Here is a 22606-nt window from a genome sequence, read left to right on the forward strand (position 1 = left end):
CATCTCATTCAACAGTGTCCTCCTGTATATGTATACGTATAGCTGATTCACTTTGCTGTACAGTCGAAACTAACACAGCATTGTAAAGCTGCTATACTCCAATAAAAATTTACAAAAAAACAGTGTCCTCCTGGCAGGCAGACGGTGCCTGTCCATGGCTGTATTCTAAGTTATCCTGATGTGCATGGGCCTTTAGAGATGCTTAATACTTGATTAAACAAATAATAAATTAATTAAAGGTTATTGGATGAAATTATTTTACTGGATGGACTAGACGGTGATTTCTCATCTCAGAACATGGCAACAATAGTTCTGCAAAAGAAGCTGGCCTTACTGCCTTGCTTCTTTCAATCTGAACACCAGGATTTATAAGATAAAATAGTATGTGCCGCTCTGCCTGCACCTACCATTAGCTGACTTATTCCTTGACTTATTTTTTTTCTAATAAATATAACATTGTGGGCCCCTGACACTGTCTTGAGGAGGTCCCATTGCAAAGACTGTTAGAAAAATTCACCCAAATCACAAAATGGAAGAGAGATAATTCCCCTTTGGTTACCATCACTGCTGAGAAGGTACAGTTTACTACTTCTACATGTATTTTTAGAAGATAAAACCAACTTGGTCATAGGGTACTCTTTCGCTGATTAAAATTTATTTTAGCTAAGGTGCAAGGTGGGATATATACATTAGGGATGCCAAGTGTAATCATAGCATTTGAATGCACTTTTGTGTTTCCTTGGCTGTAGACAAAATGAAGCAGAGTGGGGGCTAAGTCATATGTAACAGTCATAAAAAGCACCATTCTGGAATCAGCTGTTTACTCCTGTCTGCTTCACTCCTATGTCAAATATTTTAAACTCTTACTTAAGAATTCTAGACAGAGATTCTGCTCTACAATTATTTAAATCTTTATCATTTCATGGATAATAATTTAATCAAGCGGTTTTACATTAATTTAAATGCAGAAATATTAACTAACTTGACAGTTTTTGAATAAAGATTAACATTGGAATTAAAAGTAACTCAAAGCTTCCTTTAAAAATTAAAAAAAGAAAGCCAAGTAAGTATGCTAGGCCCATACGTTAGTTATTTGGACTTTTATACAAATGTCCACATCCAAAGAACTGCAACTTGCTTTCATTTGAATTGTTATACAGGGAAATATCCCTACTATGTCATCATAAATCTCCCTCCAGAGTTACTGCTCAACATGGCAGTTAAGAGTGTTAGGTTTCCATTCAGTGGTCTCAGATTTATTTCCCCCTGGACATGAATACTAAACTCCAGAAACTATTAGAACAATGGGTGAGCAAGGAAACTACTTTTTTTTTGAGTGAATCTAACATATTGAGTATAATATTGTATCTGATTGATACACATGTGAATGAATGAATGAATGAGTGGCCTTCCTGGTAACTGGAAAACAGACAAGCTCAGGAAGTGAAAATAATTTATGTTATGGACTAATTGCTCTATGAGAAAGAAATAGGCTGGGAGACTGGTAAAGTTCATTTCAATTAAAAAATGCTGAAATATCTTCATAGAACTATGCAATATCCAGGAAGCCACAGAGAACACATAGATGTTTTTCCGTATTTATGGGCATTGTCTAATTAAATTAGGATTTAAAATATGTGTACTGAACATAAGCAAAGTAGGATAGATAAATAGGTTGATAGATTATATTTAGATAGATAGATGATGGGTAAACAGATGGATAGATAATTATACAGAGTGATTTTTTTTTTTTTTTACTTTGAGAAGTTAAGTCTTCTATACTTCAAGTATATCTATGTGGCTGTCTGAGCTTGTAGGCATACTCCATGATAACCAAAAGGTATTTGTTAAAAATGTAGTTTGTCTCTTTTTTTTATTCTAGTTTCAGTTGCATTATAAATAAATTGACCCACGTCAAAAAGAAGAGAGGGAGGATAGCCAGTGTCTTATACCATATGTGGTTCTAATACTTTCTGCTTAGGAAAAATTCCTTTGGATGTGTTATTCGTGTTGCTAGAAATCCTTTCCTCTTACCTCTGCGTGCAGACTTGAGTCTCAGGTGCACATTGAGGTATATGGTTTCCATCTCATAACAGTCCAAAATTCACCTGTACAGGTATCCTTTGTTCTCAACAAACCAGTGTATTAGAATAAAGAAAATTACAATATTGCTTTTTAAAAAACTACGTATTTATATAACACAGGACACAATAGCAAAATACAGAAGAAAGCATTTCAAAAACATAACCAGTTATAGAATATATATGAATGAATTTTTGGTAAACTGGTAATCTGGTGAATTGGTTGTTTGATAAATTGCAGAATTTGGGGAAGTGTTAACTTGCAAATTAATCTGTAGTCCTTTTCCTAAGATCTTTTAAAATGAAGACTGTCGTGTAATGCCCAAGCACCCCAGCTCTGGAGTCAAACTGCCCGAGTGCCTATCCCAACTCTGACACTAACTGGGTGATCAGATGATTTCCTCTCTACTTTGGTATTCATGTGAGGGCTAGACGACTTAATCTGTGTAAAGTGCTTATCACAGTACCAGGAATGCAGAAAGCAGCGGAGTAACTCTTGTTAGGAATTTCGGAGCTGAGGGTTGGAATCTACTCAGCCTGATCATTTTATCTTTGAATGTTTGAAAGTGTCATCAATAGGACAACTTGTGAGGGATCAGAATACACTTCAATCACTAAGCTTGTGCTATGATTTTAAGTAGAATTTTTTATTATGTGTTTTTTATAACTATGAGTTGATTTACTTTTCTAAAAGCATACTTACGGGTTTAGGCTTGCAGTCCTAATAATGAAGAATCATGTGGTTTTACAGTTAATTCAGTGCATTTTCTTACTTTAGTCTTGCTTTATTTTATGTCCTTCCCTTAACCTTTATCACTGGCTTTTTCCTCCTGAATGAGTGGTCTGCACTACTCTGTCAATCAAATATACCCATAATTATATTGATTTAGGATGAAAAATATCAGATACTAGATGCCATCTGACTAGCAGCATCTTTAAAATGTGTTGTGGTTATTGTGACTTTATCAGTTTGCAAAAAGTAAACATTGAGAATGTAGATTAGCTATTTTCAATATTCATGGGGATATTTTGTGGTTCAGAGGAATGCATTTGGTGCATTTTTAAGGAAACATCTAAACCCACTCACACTAGAAGGCTTTGCCAGCGGAAGGTATCAGGTCAACAATGTCGGCAATGACCAAAAGCCTAAATATATATTTTAACTTATGTTAACTTTTTAATATATTTTCCAACTCCTCTAAATTTCCAGTGATTTTGGAGCCTTGACTCATTATTATAAATGTATTATTCTTTTTTTAATGTATTATTCTTTAAAAAAATCATAAATGACAAAGATACAAAATGTAAATTGAATTTTAGAAAAAGTTGAAAAGCTTCTGATAAGGTTTGTAATAAGATCGTGGCTATTTTATACCGTGTCTAAAATTCATAAGTCTGTTATTTGGCAGAGCATAGAAGAAGCTAATAAATTATTTCAATATTTGTCTTAATTTAACAATAGCTAATAAGTTATTTCAACATTTATCTTAATTTAACAATAGAAAGCAATAATTTAATTAGTATGCCAGTTTAAGAAGTTACGAATTCATAGATTTTTGCAGTACAATAAAATGAATGAGCAAACCGTTGTATTTGATCTGCTCATTGTGTTGCCATGGTAAGTTCCATCCCGAGTCATCCAAGCCGTCCTATATGTCAGCTTTCCAGACCTCAGTGTCTTTGTCTGCCTAAGAAAGTGACCGGATGAATAGAGCCCTAAGACCTCTCTGTTGATGAGTCTTGATCTAAGGCTACCTTAATTCAGTCTGACTAATACTCTTGAGGAAGGCATTTCCTAATACATAATACATTAATAAAACCAATTAATCAATAAGGCTGGCATGTTTAGAGTTTTTTGGTTGTGATTGGAAGGTATTTTCCCATTATGGAAATATGTTGCTTATTTGCTCACTCTTAATCCTACTTATTAATAAGTAGGATTTACTTATTAATCCTACCATAATTAGAACTTGTGTGCTTTTAAAAATTATTTTACATAATCACATTATATTCTATCATTATAGTAGGGGCATACACTCCACTCAATAAAATAGTCCAACAGTTGAAAGGTTGTTAATTTTACTCCATACATCCATTTTCAAACATGGTCCTCATTCAGGGATATGGAAGTGAAGCGTTTTGACTAACATTCCTAAACCATTGATGATTTATTGCAACTAGAAGATAGCTAGCTAGGTAGATAGCCCCCAGAAAATTTGCATAATTGTGTCCCTTGGAAAACCTGGTAGTCAGAAAACAAATCAAATCAGCACTTGGATTTAACTTGCAACTGCAAGCAGGCAAAGCACTGTAAAAATAAATCTAGTTTTATTGGCATCTACTTAAAGCAGTAGAAACTATTGGATTTTTAATTTCTAGAGATCTTAGGGGACCGCATAAGGAGCATTCTTTTCTGAGCGTGCCCTGTTTCTTCCCAGAAGACACACTTATTGACATTTTTATTATCGATTTATTTAGTATGCATGCCTTTCATCTCCACATTTTTCTTCTCTTTCTTCCCCCCACCCTTTCTTTCCAGTATACAGTATGGACTGCCCTCTGGGTCACCTGGAATGTTTTCATTATCTGCTTCTATTTGGAAGTAGGTGGGCTCTCTAAGGTAAGTCCATCATGCTTTTAAAGTACACTTTTAAAAAGAATACACTAATAAATAATCTAAGTAACATTACAAATGGAATACTAATATATATATGTATACAGTAATCTAAGCAACATTACAAATGGAATACTAAGGATATATAGTAATCTAAGAAACATTACAAATGGGATACTAATCAAAAAAGAGTTTGGGTACCATTAGAAAGAATAACCTTGGGAACATGTTAATACAATGAAACTCTGAAATAATGGCCTTATGATTTAGTTTGTTAAGCTGTCGTGGAACTCAGCTACCAGTGTATCCTCATGTCCAGTTTAAAAAGGCCTAATGTCCCAGTGACCACAGCCCCATATGTTAAGTGAAAAATGGCTTTGAACATTCTTGTGTTTGAAATGGGAAAAGGGATTGACTAAGATGTAAATGTAACAAATATGAATAGCAAATTGCTATCTTTGCTTGAATATTAATTCTGGAAAAATAAAGTTTGTCAGAGAAGGAAATCCTCATTATAGTAAATGGAGCATACGTTTACTGACAACTACATACATCAGTGCAGTGATTCCTATTGTGAAATCCTGATCAGAAAAGAATTGTCTTGATGCAACGTGATACGAATATTATTTGTCTGTCTAGAGCTCATGTCAGCAAAGCACATAATTTTCATTATGACTCTTACAGAATCATCTTTTGATTACCATCCAAATGGAAGAGCATCTTGGGTTAAGTTTCTAGTTATGTTTCTTAAGCATTTTTCTCATAAACCAGCACAGTTCCCACTTGAAATCGTAGAGAAGAAACCTAACAGTATAATTCCCAAAAGAATAAGAAAGCTGTAATCTATCTTTTAGATTTCTTGTTATCAACTATATTTGTGCAAACATTCTATTGTTGTATGATAGTCTCAAATTTTCTTTAAGTAGCATTTGTGGTTTAGATCTCAGAAAATTTGCCTTGACCAACACAGAGACTTTTAGAATTGTTAGGCTCCACTGAAGTCCATACGCTAACAAAGAATTTTCGATTTAGCCAAGCAGCAAATATCCCTGAAGCGTTTTCTCCAGAACCTCCAGAGGTGATTACTCTTTGTTCTACACTCTAATAACTTTATAATTAGAACTTGTCATCATTTTCTCACATTGGCAAATGTATTCAGGAACCAGAAATGACATTTCTGAGTTACATACAAATGCACCAACATCTACCTTTACCTCTACCTAATTTCTAAGACAGAAGACAGTGCTTAAATCAGTGCCCAGTTATCATCTGTAACATGCAGATTATAAAGTAATTTTAAAATGCAATTTTATGAATAAAATAATTATGGATAATAAGTTAAGCATAGCATTTTTCAACCCATAGCATTTTGTAATTCATGATTTGATTGGTCATTTTAAGTCATACTTTTATTTCACTGGACGGAAATCATCTTTTATCTCTTTCTCTATTAATTGGTTTGGAATAAATTAGACCAGAGGAAATTTGTTCCATGGAATTGGCATCATAGTGTGTTGAAAGAGGACTGAATTTCAAATCATAAGTCTTGGATTCAAATCTTGTCTTTAGTGCTTATAAACTATGGGCCCTTAGGCAAAGTACTGAACCCGGAAAGTCTCTGTGAAATATAAAAACAGGACCAGCTTCTCCAGTAAAGATAGTAATCAGGGTTTGTTTGGTGTTTCACATTGTTACCAAATATGGTAACTCAGGTAAGCTGCAAAATAATCCTGTGATGTGATTTTTTTTAATTTTTAAAAACTATAATAATGGTAGCATTGATTTGTTCCCCCAAAGGCTGATTTCCCTCCACGGCTCAAGTTAACCTTTGTGAACTGTTTCTTGTAACTGCTTTTCTAATATCAATGTGCATGTCAAGGATTTTTTTTTCCTCGTTTCTTTGGGTTCAAGGTTAAAAAAATGGGTATAGTGGTCCCAGTTACTCATTTCATTACCCGTTCAAATGCCATTAAGCAGTCAACCAAGTATTCTAGACCATAAATAGGATAGATGACTCCAAAAGGAGCATCCTAAAGAGATGCTCTTGGTCTCTATTTACTGTTTCAAAGGCTGGTAACCTCTCCTTGGCTAGCCACAGGGAAGCCTCAGTTCCAGCCTGTAGGGAATCTATGCTGAAAACTAGAGCAGAGTTAAGGACCCTTGATAAACCCAAGCACCTCTGCCATTTTTTCCAGGTTGTACCCCATTTCATAAGATATTCCTCGTCCGTGTGTGCTAGTTTATATACTAACTTTCTAGAGCCCTCTATCTCCTGCTAGTTCATGAAGGCATTTCTTGGAATTACCCACTTGGATAGGTTAATAGAAACCTCCCTCTACTTTGATTTTTGCCCAAAAGGTCCATTCTAAAATGGTGAATCTTTCTCAAAAGACCGGATTCAGATTAATTTCCACAACATCTCTATGGATTCGGGTGTTATTCCAATGACAGGCACTACTGAGCCATTCTCATTAACTAATAGTGTACTCGCCTGGCCGTGAGCAATCATACGTCTGGCCGTGAGCAATCATACGTCTGACCGAGGGGACTCGATCACACCCTTCAGATTTTTCCCTTTGCTGTTATCTGCCCATCAGCTTGGCATCATACTTTTGTCACTGTGGTCTTGAAGGTCCTGATTCTCCCCAGACCTTCCAGAACTTGAAGGAAATGGGAATGTGTGCATGTATGGTGAGGTTGAGGATGACTGTGGGTAGGTGACCAAAAGTGCCTGCACTTTCATAATCTACTGGAGCCTCAGTTTCCTTTTCTGCAAAGTGAGGAAGACCACAGCACTAGTTTCATTGGATTGTTGAAAGAATTAAGTAAGATGATTCATACAAAGAACTTAGAAAGGATCTTGGCATATTGTGAGGTTTCAGTAAAAAGTGGTTTTTATAATTGCCAATCAACATCATCATCTTTATTGAGAAATTAACAGACATCAGGATCCTCATTCTGCAAACCTGTGGGACCTATATTTATTACTATGCAAGAGCTGTAAAAGGGAAGGAAATGTGGGACTGAGTGACTTGTTTAAAAAGTATGTAACAGTCCCTTGTGATAGGACCTCAGATCTGCATATTAACTTCACAGCTGTAACACGATTAATTAAACCCTTTCCTTCAACATGGAAATAGCGTTTTTGAAATGCTTCTGCAGCTAGATTCTCCTGCTGTCCCTCCCGCCCCCCTTGGAAGGACTTTATGAATCTTTGGAGGCACTAAGACTGTTTTTCATGCTGTACTTTAAGATCACCAAGGGTACAATTAATAAGTTATTGCTGCTTCTTTGGAAGTCCCAAGACTTGAAATCATTTTTTTCTTCCTAGGAATCCATTCAGAATGTAAACATGAAAACCCAACTCATTTGCTACATTTAAAGCTACTGAAAGACAAGTTATGTTGAGAACTCAAGTTGTACTCGTTTTTAATCCCCCCCCAAATTAAGCTGATGCCTTATGGCATCTTTTTGATTACTCCAAATTGTAGAAACTTTACGTGAATATTTCTTCTAATTGACTTTTCCTGAGAGATGTATGGAACTTACACATTACTGATTCTAGAGAATTTTCAGTGTGTCACGTTTTCCTAGAATTCTGACTGTGTGTAACTGTGCATGAGCGTAATTTAGACATAAAAAATGAATGTATAGAAATTCTCTGTAGACTTATATTAATCATGAGCTTTGATCAGGGGTTTTCTAAAACTTAGGCAGGAAGCCTGGGGGGGAAATGGACTAACCCTTCCTGATTTCTCCTCTGTACTGGCGTTCACGTTGCCTTTGCACAAAAGGAAAACTACCTATATTTGTTTCTCTATATCGTGTCTTAATGACTGCACTTTTTTCATAGTACCTGATTTGTGGGTATTTTGATTCTTAAAGAAATTTAATTGATACAGCCACTATGGAGAACAGTATGGAGGTTCCTTAAAAAACTAAAAATAGAACTACCATACGACCCAGCAATCCCACTACTGGGCATATACCCTGAGAAAACCATAATTCAAAAAGACACATGCACCCCAATGTTCACTGCAGCACTATTTACAATAGCCAGGACATGGAAGCAACCTAAGTGCCCATCGACAGATGAATGGATAAAGAAGATGTGGCACATATATACAATGGAATATTACTCAGCCATAAAAGAAACAAAATTGAGTTATTTGTAGTGAGGTGGATGGACCTAGGCTCTGTCATACAGAGTGAAGTAAGTCAGAAAGAGAAAAACAAATACCGTATGCTAACACATATATATGGAAACTAAAAAAAAAAAAAAAGGTTCTGAAGAACCTAGGGGCAGGACAGGAATAAAGATGCAGACGTAGAGAAAGGACTTGAGGACATGGGGAGGGGGAAGGGTAAGCTGGGATGAAGTGAGAGAGTGGCATGGACATATACACACTACCAAATGTAAAATAGATAGCTAGTGGGAAGCAGCCGCATAGCACAGGGAGATCAGCTCGGTGCTTAGTGACCACCTAGAGGGGTGAGATACGGAGGGTGGGAGGGAGACGCAAGAGGGAGGGAATATGGGGATATATGTATACTGATTCACTTTGTTGTATAGCAGGAACTAACAACATTGTAAAGCAACTATACTCCAATAAAGATGTGAAAAAAAAAAAAAAGAAATTTAAGCCATTTCCCCAAATGGCAATAATAGCACTTTCTTATCCTCTTTTGACTTAAATCATCACCATTCACTCGCAAGGGTTCTCTTCTCTTGTGAGACTCTTCAGCTGAATATTTCACCTGAGCAGTCTGGCAGGGTCAATGAGATCATTCTTCTTTTTCAAGGCTCACTCTTGTTATCTAGCCTGAGTTGTTCCTCTGTACTTACTAGGAAAAATCTCTTTCTTGATCACGATTCATGTTCCTTCAAGGTTGGATTCTTCCACTAACTTTGGCTTTGGGCAGGCACTTTCAAGTAGCAAACGTTTAGATAATTCAGAGTTCCGTGTAGAAGTTATTGCATAGGAAACAGAACTCCCAATCCCCTTCAGCTGCTTACAATCCATCCATTATTCGTAATAAACATTCTAAATATTTTTATGTTTCAAAGAATTCTTCTTCTGTGGGCAGTTTCAAACTAAATAAGTGATGCATAGTGTATTTCTTTCTTTACGTAAATACAACTTGCTGAATCTAGCAATGAGTATTAAACTTGCATTTATCCTTTCCTTTTGATGATTTTTTCCTCAGACATTTTTCAGAAAGAACCTTGAAATATGATGTTTATGGAGGGCTGAAGCTAGGATACAAAATGTCTGTATTTGAGAATAATGTATCAGCAAATGATATAGGAGTAGCATCCAATAAACCCAGCAAAACTATGCCTGCTTTTGAAACTACAAGAATGACATCCTTTTTACTGTATCATGAGTAATAGCATATCTGTAACAATGAGAATCTTTGGAAAAATGCTTAAACTTTCAGTTCACTGGAATAACAAAATATTTTATGTTCTGAACTAATATATTAGTATATATTTATCCTGCTCTCCTGAAAGAATGTTTTTGTCTGTAATATTGACTGGGGGAATGGGAGATTGGAGGTGATGGACATCTATCCAGTTATTAAAGATTTATAAAGGAAGAACCATCACAATCTGCTTCTGGGCATTGAATCGAAATGAGACCCAAAAGCTTGCAAATGTTTATTGTTTCCTACACAGTCCTTTACCTAATTGATGCAATTATGTTCTTTTATTTAAAACAAAAGTAGCAAAGCTGTGGAAATATAGTTATGCATTCCTTATTCCAAAGGACTTAAACTATACTTTTTCCCTTGGCCTTGGTCTAAGTGAACATAACTTCTGAAAATATCATCTTCAGTGTTCTTTGTATGGTAAGATAATTGTTTTCCCTGTAGCTTCTTTTCCACAGTAAAGAAAATTATAAGCACATTTAAACTCAGTATTATATTTTAATAGATTTCATCAAATACAAACATTTTGAAAACCTTTGCTAAAAAAATCCAATTTGCTGCTACGTTATAGTCCAATGACATACAGAAACCACAATGAACTAAGTAATTGCTGCGGCCTGGGTGGTGTTTGGAGTTTTTAATCACAAGTTTGTACGATAATCTTATGTCCTTCTGTAGAGGTTCAAATGGTTTTTTCAAAAGAGCAGATGGATGTATTATTCGATCAACAGTAACTCTATTTATTGCTGCAGAATGAGAGTCATTGAACAAAGCCAATGCAAATGTAATTGAATAAATAAATAAATATATATATATATAAAATTGAATAACTGGGTTATTGTCTCAACTCAGTGGATTATATTCATGAAATGGTTTTATTTCTTTGAATAAGCTGTCTCCGAACTATTTCATCTCCAACCCTATTCCCATTCATTATTACACTGGGTAACAGATTCTGTGCACAAGTTTGGTCATTAAAAATTAGTCTCCTGGGCTTCCCTGGTGGCGCAGTGGTTGAGAGTCCGCCTGCCGATGCAGGGGACACGGGTTCGTGCCCCGGTCCGGGAAGATCCCACGTGCCACGAAGCGGCTGGGCCCGTGAGCCATGGCCGCTGGGCCTGCGCGTCCGGAGCCTGTGCTCCGCAATGGGAGAGGCCACAGCAGTGAGAGGCCCGCGTACCGCAAAAAAAAAAAAAAAAAAAAAAAAAATTAGTCTCCTGTCTGATTCAAACCTGTTCTCCTCTCACCAAAGCTGACCAGGCTTACAGCCTTTACATACCTTTCTCTCCTCCCTTCTCTTGATTCCACTCCTCAGGGAGAAAAGACAGGACGTAGTCAACTTCTATAACCAACCTTGAGCTGATGGTGGAGTTTGCAGAGATCCTTGACCTCATGCCAGCCTTAGTCTTTTCCAGCCACTCGTAACAGCTGCTGCTGATGTGACAATCTCCAAATTGGCTAATTCTTCCACTAAGTTTAATAGAACAATATTTTTAATAAATCTATAATTATTCCAATAGATGTAAGTTTGTTAAGCCACGTTTATATAACATTAAGCCATTCTGCATGGAAGTTGGCTGCTACGTTTCCATGCAGGCATTATTTTTTTTAAATTTTGGAATATGCAGAGAAACCACACTTTATAGCTTGTATCTAAATGCTTTGCTGTGTTTTTAAGGCAGTTTAAAGATGCTACTGCAAAATTTTTGATGCAGTCAGTTGAACATAAGATCATTTTAGAACAATATGTAGTACGAATAGAACATGAGTAAATGCCGTTAAGATTCTGGATTTTTTGTGATGTTAATTAGTTTGTTCTGAAGACACAATCTCTTCGTTGTGAAACGTCAATTAAGAATACAATCCTGGGGGGGGGGGGGGCTTCCCTGGTGGCGCAGTGGTTGAGTCCGCCTGCCGATGCAGGGGACACGGGTTCGTGCCCCGGTCCGGGAAGATCCCACATGCCACGGAGCGGCTGGGCCCGTGAGCCATGGCCGCTGAGCCTGTGCATCCGGAGCCTGTGCTCCGCAACGGGAGAGGCCACAACAGTGAGAGGCCTGCGTACCACAAACAACAACAACAACAACAACAAAAAAAAGAATACAATCCCGGTGGAGAATTTCAGGTGACATTTGCACGGTTCATAAAATTATAGAGACAGATAAACACATTTAGTTGCATTTATTTACTTTTTTAAACCAGAATAACAGCATATACCACTGCGAAATAAAATAGCAGCACACAGTCACATTATAACGGATGAATATTGAGCTGGAGGGTCCTGCAGGAACAGAGGGGCCTAGGATAACAGTTACTCAACAACTACTCTCAGAGAGAGGCAAACGCAAGTCCTTTGAATGCTTCGCATCAAATTTTCCTATGTAGTCTGTGAGAGTGGCAGGAGGGAAATCACAGGTAACAACAATCATATCTCAGAAGTTCTCTTTGCCCAGAGAAAGTTTCTCTTTGAGCCACTGGGTGGCTGTGATGGCGTGAGGAATTATGGGCCTGAGGCTTCAGACTGATGGGTTAGAGCCTTGAACACAGATGGCCCTAAAAGTATCTGTGCATCCAGTCTGTGATGTGGCTGGTTCCAGCAGCTGCTGGAACCCCAGCGCTGGACCACTGGCTGCCCCAGCACGAGAGTTCTGGATCCCTGGCTCAGAAAGGATAAGCTGGAGAATTCAGGGGGAACTGAAGGATGATGAAATCAGTCAGAGTCGCCGGGAATGATGTGAAAACTGAAAATGATCGGCCAGAAGTTTAGTGTCAAGGATGAGAAGCGGGAATGGAGATGTGTTTTGCTTTCTCTTGACGCAGGGAGGTGCTGATGGAATGACATCTTAGGGGTCCTTGTAAGGAGATGCCGTTTGGTGTGAAGCTCCTTACAAGTCATGTCTGCCCACCAGCTGGGCTGACTGGCGTGGCAGCCAAACATGGACCTGCCCAGGTTAGGTTAGAGAGGCCGGAAGCAGGAGCCATTCCAGCCCCCCCCCCCCCATGTCCTGTTTGAGGGCCAACAGAGAGGAAAACGGAGGAAAAGTGCCTGGAGCAACACTGCCCAGAAGATGAAGCAGAACGGGCTGGTCCCAGCACAGACCACCGAACAGAAGCACAAGGTGACGTAATTAAAGGGGAGAGGGACACAGGAAGTATCTGAGTGTCCAGGATTCGGGGGGAGCCCTCCGCCACCCCTTGGAAGCCCTCAGCGTTGATCCCCCTTTGGCTGTTTTCTGACTTGGGAACAACAGGAGAAGTACAGCAACAATATTCAGTTGTATTTATTAGAATTGTCAGTGTGCTTGCCTGTTAAAATCAGCACATTGAAGCATCCAGCGCTCTGGACTCCTTAAAAATTTGGCTTTTTCCTGGGAATTCTCAGCCTAGTTCAGAAACTAGATGGAATATTTCACAGTCAGATAAGAAATGAAGCTGAGAAAACAAATGAAGACCTTAAAAAAGTAATTCTACTTTATTCTTGCAGAAGCTGGTATGGTTCAAGGTCTCTGAGAACTTATTTATGGAATCCGAATATCGGTAGTTCTTAATTACCTAAAAGCATGGGAACTTTAAAAACATATATTTCTAAGATTAAAGTTAGACGGGGAGGGACAAAATTGAGTGAAATTTAGCTAACTTAAAAGAAAAGGAAGACTATCCATTTGCTAAATTAATTTACAAATGGGAGATATAACTTTCTATGAAAATCATATCACTTTCCTAATTTTGTAGGTGTTCAACTACATCCATCTAATCACTCTTTCATTAAACAAATGATGGCAGAAATTTCTAGCTATCTTCCATTATCTATTCCCCCTCCTTCTGGTCAAGAGTCAGGGAAAATCTACCTGTTTGAGGCGCAAGTGCTAAAACACTATTTCCTTTGCCTTTATATGAACAGGTGTGATCATCTGAGTTCTGGCCGTTAAGATATAAGCAGAAGAATTGTGAAGGCTTCTGAAAAGGCTACTTAAAAGCTAATTCAGTTTAGAAGCAGGCCCAAACTTAGTGACTTGTAGAATACAAATCTTACATTTAAAAGAATACAAATCTTACCCTTCTTCTATAGATCGGAAATCAGACATGAGTCCCAATGGTCTAAAATCAAGGTGTGAGACAGCCACTATGGAAAAGGGTATGGAGGGTCCTCAAAAAATTAAAAATAGAACTACCATATGATCTAGCAATTCTACTTCTGGGTATTTACCCAAAGGAAATTAAATCACTTTCTTGAAAAGATATCTGCACCCCCATGTTCATTGCAGCATTATTTGCAGTAGCCGAGACATGGAAACAACCTGTGTCCATCATCAGATTAACAGTTAAGGAAAAAGTGCCATTTTATAGGAATATCACTCAGCCACGAAGAAAAAGGAAATCCTGCCGTTTGAGGGGACGTGGATGGCCCTTGAGGGCATTATGCTAAGTGAAATAAAGAGAAAGACTAATACTGAGTAATACCACGTACATGTGGAATCTAAAGAAACAAACTCACAGATAGAGAGAACACATTAGTGGATTCCAGAGGCAGGGCGTGAGGGGTTGGAAACATAGATGAAGGTGGTCAGGAGGTACAAACTTCCAATTAAAAGATGAATAAGTCCTGGGGATGTAATGTACATCATGGTGACTATAGTTAATATTGTATTGTATATTTGGAAGTTGCTAGGAGAATAGATCTTAAAATTTCTAATCCCAAAAAACTTTGTAACTCTGTGAAGGGATGGATGGTAATGAAACTTACAGTGGTAATCACTTTGCAATATATACATATACAATAGTGTATGTCAATTATAGCTCAATATAACTGGGAAAAATTAAAATAAATTAAAATAAAATCAAGGTGTCAGCAGGGCCGTGTTCCTTTCTGGAGGCTCTGGGGGAGAATCTGTTTGCTTTCATTTTCCATCTTCTGGAGGCTGCCCACATTCCTCCCTGTCTTCAAAACCAGAGATGGCAGCCCAAACCTTCTTATGCTGCCGTCTCTCTGATTTTCTGCAGCCAGGAAACGTTCTCCACTTTTAAGGACTCCGGTGATTAGATTGGACCCACCTGCATAACAGAGGCTTCTCTCAGCATATCAAGGTCCCTCACTTTAATCACCTCTATAAAGTCCCTTTGCCATGCAGGGTACCGTATTCACAAGTTCTGAGGGTTAGGACATGAACATCTTTGGGGACCGCTATTCTGCTATCACAGCGGTGCCAACCATTTGGGACTATGAAGTAACCTGAAGGATGTCGAGGTTGAGATCTCAACCATGTCCACCAGGAGGATGTCAACCATGAGAATAATTGAGTAAAACGAGAAAAGGATCCTGGGACCCTAACGCTGTGGAGCTTTTGTGTCAGCCCTGTGTTGCCCACGCAGATTTCTTTCATATGGGGTGGGGGGGGGCGCTCTTGGGGGGGGGCTTGAAATATGCAGCTGAAAATAATACCTGACCAATCATATATAATTCTACAGATCATTTAACCTAGCATTTACTTGGTTCAAAGCAATGTGCCAGGTAGTAGGGCTACATCCAGTTCCTGCCTCATAAAGTGTTCTATGTCATAGGAAAGACACACATTAAATAGGTAAAAACAAGAAAATGTAACCAGTGTTATGATGATGAAGGAAAAAGGCCTCTGATACCATAGAACAGAGAACATAGCATCACCGGGATCAGGGAGGGTTTCCTAAGGAAGACAGGAAGACACACTCAGTAAAGAAAAGCATTATAAGTACCATGCTGACCTTTAAAACACAAATGCTGTTATTGACCTACCGTCCACCAGAAAAGTGCTTTTAGTTGCTACTTTTTTTTTTAATTCCCTATAATGAATTTTCATCAATCCACCCACCTCCATCCCGTATTTTTTCTCCAGACTCTCTTCTGGCCAGCATATATTGGAGAAAGAACTCCATGGGGTTACATGCATCAGAGCCAAGGTCACTACCCTTGGGAGGTGGTCACATAAGGACATGCTCTAAACAAGGGAGCTTTCGAGGTACAGATTATGACTACCAGTGGCCTGGAAATATGTTTAGGAACAGTTGGGAGAAAATGCCAGAATGCTGGAGGTCCTTTTGAGATGGTCTGGAGTTAATTTCCCTGAGCATAAATAGACAAATGTGCTCCTCAAATATACGAGTGTTTCACTGCACAACTGCACTATTTAGCTTAGGGCCAGTAACTGATTCAAAAAGTATTTCAAGGAAGGGCAAACATGCTTCCTGCAAAATCCTCTGTGTGCTACTGAAAGAAAAATGGCCTTGAGTTAAGAAGCCCTTTCAGAACAAGCACTCTATCCCCACACTTATTTTAGCAACAAAAATTCAATTTGGTTGAGCTGTCTGGAGAGTTGATTTGACCCTGTTTCCAGAATAATGTGCGATGGTTTGAAGGTGTCATTTCTACATGGACCATCTATGTTTTAGCTTATACGTATAATTTGTCATTTTGTGCTTGTCCTTAATTCTAAAATTAATAGAGAAAACACTTCCTCTGTGTATTTGAAGTATCGGGGTGCATTAAGACTATTTTAAGTATCAGTGTGAGAAGATGCTCTGTCCTGCTTCTGGGCAGCAGAGAACGGCAGAGGCACTGATTGTGTAGTGAGCTGTGCTCACCCTTAAGTGAGATCCTGAGACAAAGAGTGTAATTATTATTTCCTACATACAATTAATCTTATATGCCGAGAACATGGTATGAATTTTACTTTAGTATAAGAGGCAGACAGGCTACTGGTCCCTGAAATCAATGACAGTCAGAAGAGCCTAGACATTGGGTGATCTGATGAATAATTTAAGACTGATTTGTTAACTGTGCAGAAGTGAAGTTAGCCGTGCAGGGAGACACGTTGTCAATTGCCAGCAATTTACTACATTTCTGAAAACCACAGGCAGCAATTTACAGAAAAGATTAGGCCAGTTACTGTACATGTGTGACATTTTCTTGATTTAAGATGTCAATCTGGAAAGCTGTTCACTGACAACTGGAGTTTGGAATGAGGTTATAACGTTTATGAAGAACTGCTTTTACCTGAGAATGTCTATATTTCTGCTCTGGGGGACCCCTCAGTGCACACCTCCTGCTGGGATTAAATGTGCATATGCAAATGAGCGCTGTCAGAGAGGGTGATGCACCTGCTCTGGGACCATTAAGCACCTTTGCATCAGCCAGTGCCCTAATGCACTTGTCCCTGAGAAAGCATGGTGATGGGCTTTATTTCTCGGAGAAGAAATCATTGTCTATATTATTTCTTTAGTCTTGTGCCTTCTGGGGGGTATAATCACTTTCATCCTGTACCAGAAGTTTACTTTGCTATTCATAAGAAGCTGATTAAAGGAAAATCCCATTTTTATTAGTGTAATTTCTTTCCACTTCTTTTCCCTATTGCAATTAAGTCAGTAACAATAATTTCTTCATATTTGAATTTGTAAAAAAGTAAACTGAAGGAAACCTCAGCCCCCGGTGGAATTTGATACCGTAAGGTATCCTGAAGGGTAACTTCTGTAGGAAGTTATATACAGCATCATATACAGCATCTCATAATTTAAATACAACAAAGGGTAACCTATGATTGATCATTCTTGGAGCACTACCAAAAAATGGGCTTTTGAGATACTTCAAAATTTATACTCAATGTTTACGTTAATCAACTTCTCCAAAGATTCCTGGCAAGCTTAAACATTGCAAATCAGGGTTGTCATTGTAATTCCTCTTCTGAAATCACAGGTGTCAATAGTAACTATATTTTTAAATGAGTTTAGTTTTCCAAATGAGAAGCAAGTCAATGTGTATTGTTGTTAGCAACGAAATCAATCTGAAAACTAAGACAAATACCTTCTCTCCTCTGCTTTGCACCCTTTCTCTGTTGCCCATCTGGCTGGGTCTATAAACTCTTCCAAATTGATGGCAGTGTTTCCTTTAATCATTTGTTCCCACATGTTTTTCCCAAAAGGAGAAAACAAGAAGACCACTTGATAAATTATTTTTTTATCTTCTATATCTAATATTAAAAGCAAAATATAGGATGTTAGAAATTTACCATAAAAGCCAAGAATCAAACTGTTTAATAGCTAGAGATTAGTATTAGACCACAACTCTGGCTTTACCCAGAGGCTTTTTTTTTTTTTAAATCAGTAAAATTAAAGTCCACATGAGTGGACAACTTTTAAGACATTACACTGAAGACTGACAGAGCTCTTCAGTGGCTCGGCAGACTTAACTGTCTTGACATCTAAGGCAGTAGAAAAACACTCTTGGCAAACACGTAAGTTTTTAATTACTTACACAATCTTGGCTTTGGGTGACTGTAACCAATTAAATCATACAGTTTCATTGTTCATTCTTTGTCTATAGTTTTTTTTTTTTTTTTTTTTGCGGTACGCAGGCCTCTCACTGTCGTGGCCTCTCCCGTTGCGGAGCACAGGCTCCGGACGCGCAGGCTCAGCGGCCATGGCTCACGGGCCTAGCCGCTCCGCGGCATGTGGGATCTTCCCGGACTGGGGCACGAACCCGTGTCCCCTGCATCGGCAGGCGGACTCTCAACCACTGCGCCACCAGGGAAGCCCCTGTCTATAATATTTTTAATGTAAAATATATGTATACTTTCAGAAGGGGAAAAATGTTGGCTTATTTAGAGCTAGCTTTGTAGACAATAAAATCAATGTTTTATCTGTTTGACTAAAGATTAGACTGGGGTATAATAATGGTGGCAGCTAACAGAATGCCTTGCATGGAGGAGGCTTTCACCATTGTTGAAAACATCAGGAAATGAATTTCCAAGTTCTAAATTGTGATAGGTTTACCCACTAAGGCCCCTTGATGCTTGGATCAGAGTATAATGATTTTTGACTTGATCTATTTCTTTACCTTTAGAAACTTCCTACTTTATTTTTCACTAAATCATCAAAAGCCTCATGTAATTTATTATGAGTACCAAACAGAGAGGTGGTTTATTACGTTGCATTTATATTGTGTTTTCCTTCAAGTAACTCAAGGGGCTTTACAAAACACGACAGCAGTCATCAAAACACTTCGTCAGGCATGTAAGGCAAGAAATAATGCTGGTATAAATGCACCAGAGGCATAATGCTTACTGGAAAATGTTCATTTTCTACATATTTTTCAAGAGATGATCTGTTTTAGAAATTTTCTTTAACAGAAGTTCCAACTTGCTTAAAAATTTTCTTTTCTCAGCTTTGGAATCAGACATTTTAATGCAACAAATTCATTGAGCATCTTCTCTGTGCCAGGTATTATTGTAGGTGCTGAGAATATAACTGGGGGATGAAAAGAACCTGCTCTCACAGAGCTTTTATTGTGGTGAAAGAGACATAATATATAAACAAATAAATACATGACATGATATCATCTGTTAAGTGCTATCAAGAGGAAAAAAGGCAGGATAAGGGGATAGAGGGTGACTTCATGGGAAGATGGAGTTAAGAGGCCCAAGTGGAAGACAGGAGCAAGTCATCCAAAGATATGGGAGGAGGCCAGGTCCCCAGGATGGAAGGATGCTTAGTGTGTACAACAAATAGCAGGGATGCTGTGTTGTGTCCCTAACTGGCTGTGAGTATGGAGAGCTGAGTAGGGGCCAGATCCTGTAGGAACCTCATAGGCCATGGTAGGAATTTGGAGTTGGCCTCAATGTAATGGGAAACCAGTAGAAGTTTGAGTGTAGAATGACAGGATCAAAGATTGGTGTGACTGTCATATAGGAAACGAGTAGAAGCAAGAGGACCCATAGAGAGATGATCCTGGTGGTCCAGGTAAGAAATAAAGGTAGCTTGGACTAGGGTGGTGGCAGTGACAGAGGGGAGAGTAATCAGAACTGACTTACAGTTGGAAATCAGGACTGGCAGAATTTGCTAAAGGATCAGAGGTGGTGTGGGGGAGAGCTTTAAATTCTGTCTCTGCCACGTGTGATACTGTCTGGGAGCTGTAGTTTTCTCACCTGTACGAGAGCAACAATACACAAATCCCTAGGTAGCCACAAGGAATTGGTTCCAGGACCCCCGCAGATACACAAATCCACAGATGCTCAAGTCGCTTATATAAACGGCATAGTATTTGCATATAACATAGACACATCCTCCTGTGTGCTTTAAACCAGCTCTAGATTATGTATAATACCTAATACAATGTAAGTGCTGTGTAAATAGTTGTAAATACAATGTAAATGCTAAGTAAATAGTTGTCACGCAAATTCAAGTTTGCTTTTTGGAACTTTCTGGAATCTTTTCTTCGAATATTTTCCATCCGCAGTTATTTGAGTCAGCAAGTGCCAAAGCCTTGAATACAGAGGGCAGGACTGTAATCGCATCTGAGCGTAGTGAGGCGGCCGCGGTCTCCTGTGACATGGAGCACGCTTTCCATGCTTTGAACTGTCTGCTCCCTCACCTTTCCCTACTAGCCCTTTTCTTGCTTACTTTCAGTTCTCTTTAACTTCACACTCCTTACTTTTCTTCCCCTTTTGTTTCCTGTTTCTCCTTCGTTGTACAGTGTATTGTCCTTGCCCTCTGAATGGCTTATTTAAGGATGCCGGGATTTTACCAGCTGGGCTCCTTTGAAAACGAAGGGGTCTTTTCAAGGAAGGGGTCCTGAGCCTAACTTTCTTAGTTTCCTGGTAAATCCACTCTGCATTTTTAGACTCTAATCAAAATCCTTGACTCAATCGTTGATGTACTTCTAATATATATAGTTGAAACCTCCATGGAAAGAGAAAAAAAGCAAGATGTGAAGTATATTTGCTTCTTTCAAACATAGACAGCCTTTAGCATTGAGAGCAAAAGTGGAAAGGGTTTTGAAACTGAAAGTCGGTTAGAAAGTATTTTGTGCTACCAACTTGTATTATGTTTACCATGAAATTCTTCTGATTTCAATGAAGATCAGTTATATTTAAACCCACATTTTGATTTTTTTGAGAAATTCTCACAGTGATTCAGTTCTGACACTAATCAATTCAACACCGACTGGGTGTCCAACTATTCGATCCAGTTCTGAAACTAACAACCCAGCTACCTCAGACTCCACAGGTTAAGGGCTAGGTCCCACAAAGCCTGACCCATTTCACCCACCAGCTGCAGTAGGATACCCAGCTACTCAAACTCCTGCCCAGGCAACTACCAATTCAGGGGTTCCTACAGCCCCCCACTAGAACTCATGAAGGCACTATGAGTACTGGTTTATTGTAAAGGATACGACTCGGGAACAGCCGATTGGAAGAGAAGAAGAGAGCAAGGGATGGGAGTTGGGGCTTCTGCACCCTCTCCAGGTGTGCCGTCTTCCCAGCATCTCGATGTGTTGCTCTGTTCACCAACCCCGAAGCTACTGGAACCACGTTGTTCAAGAGTTTTTAAGGAAGTTTCTTTATGTAGGCATGATTGATTAAATCACTGGTCATTGGTATTTGAGCTCAATTTTCAGTCCCTCCCTCCTCCCCAAGGAGAGTGGGGTGGAAAGTTCCAACCTTCTAACTGTGGTTGCTTCTGGCAACCAGCTCTCTCCCTGAAGCTAGCTAGGGCTTTTGTCCTGAAGAGTTACCTCATTAACATAAACTCAGGTAAGGTCAAAAGGGGCTCCTGTGAATAACAAAAGATAGTCCTATCTCAGGAAATCCCAAAGGTTTGAGAAGCTCTGTCCCAGGAACCCACAAATATCAAATATAGATTTTTTTTTTATCACACCACACGATTTAATTACTATCCCATTGAGAAAAGAACTTTCGAAGGACCCTGACACTAGGTGCTAGGTTCATCCAGAATAGGAAAGACACTGAGTGCAGAGGGCGGAAAGCAGGGAAAAAGAAACAAAGGAGGACTTGAAGATCTGCTGGGTACCAGGCAAGTTCACAGAGGGAGCTCATTTCACCCTGACATCAGTCTCCCAAAGAAAGTGGCCTTTCCCCTTAATAGATAAGAAAATGCAAGGTTTAGAGAAGGTAAATAATTTACTCCCAGTCAGATAACCCATGTCTGGCAAATACGGTTTTTGATCCTAGGCTGCTGTGTCCGAGACCAAGATCACATCCATTATTGACAGTTGCCTCCCGTATACAGAAGAATCACAAAATGGAAGAAAGAAAAGAAAAACCAGGGCAAACGTAGTACTGTATTCATACGTTCCTCCCCCACCACCAAGGAGTGTTGGGTCTTATCTAAGCAGCCTGAAAGCCTGAGACGTGGGAGATTTATGAATAACAAAACTCTGCCCAAGTAGCTGACACAAAGGCTACCTACCACAAAGTGAAAAGATGACTTAGCATGGTAATCTTGTGTGTTCAATCATCAAAGGCTGCAAATCCACCTTTGTATTTTCAGATTTCAGAAAGGCTTTGGCCCTAAATTATCTGAAAAATTGTATACTCACAGCTCTGTCATTAGGATCGGAAACAGTGGCCACCCCACTTGGTGCCTCACTGGTTATCCTCATCCTGACACCTGCAGTGGAACCTTGCAACTGACAGTGACAGCAGAGTCAGCC

At 38.8% G+C, this 22606-nt stretch overlaps 1 protein-coding gene across 2 annotated transcripts in view; it reads left to right on the forward strand.

Annotated features, from left to right (window-relative positions):
* Positions 1-22606, forward strand: part of NKAIN3 (sodium/potassium transporting ATPase interacting 3) — a 523650-nt gene that overhangs the window by 261229 nt on the left and 239815 nt on the right. For both annotated transcript variants that reach the window (XM_060287463.1, XM_060287464.1), the window contains exon 3: positions 4621-4701. In XM_060287463.1, the coding sequence (XP_060143446.1) occupies positions 4621-4701 (81 nt within the window). The remainder of the gene's footprint in view (positions 1-4620; positions 4702-22606) is intronic.

This window comes from Globicephala melas, chromosome 17, assembly GCF_963455315.2.
Source record: "Globicephala melas chromosome 17, mGloMel1.2, whole genome shotgun sequence".
Lineage (NCBI taxonomy): Eukaryota > Metazoa > Chordata > Mammalia > Artiodactyla > Delphinidae > Globicephala > Globicephala melas.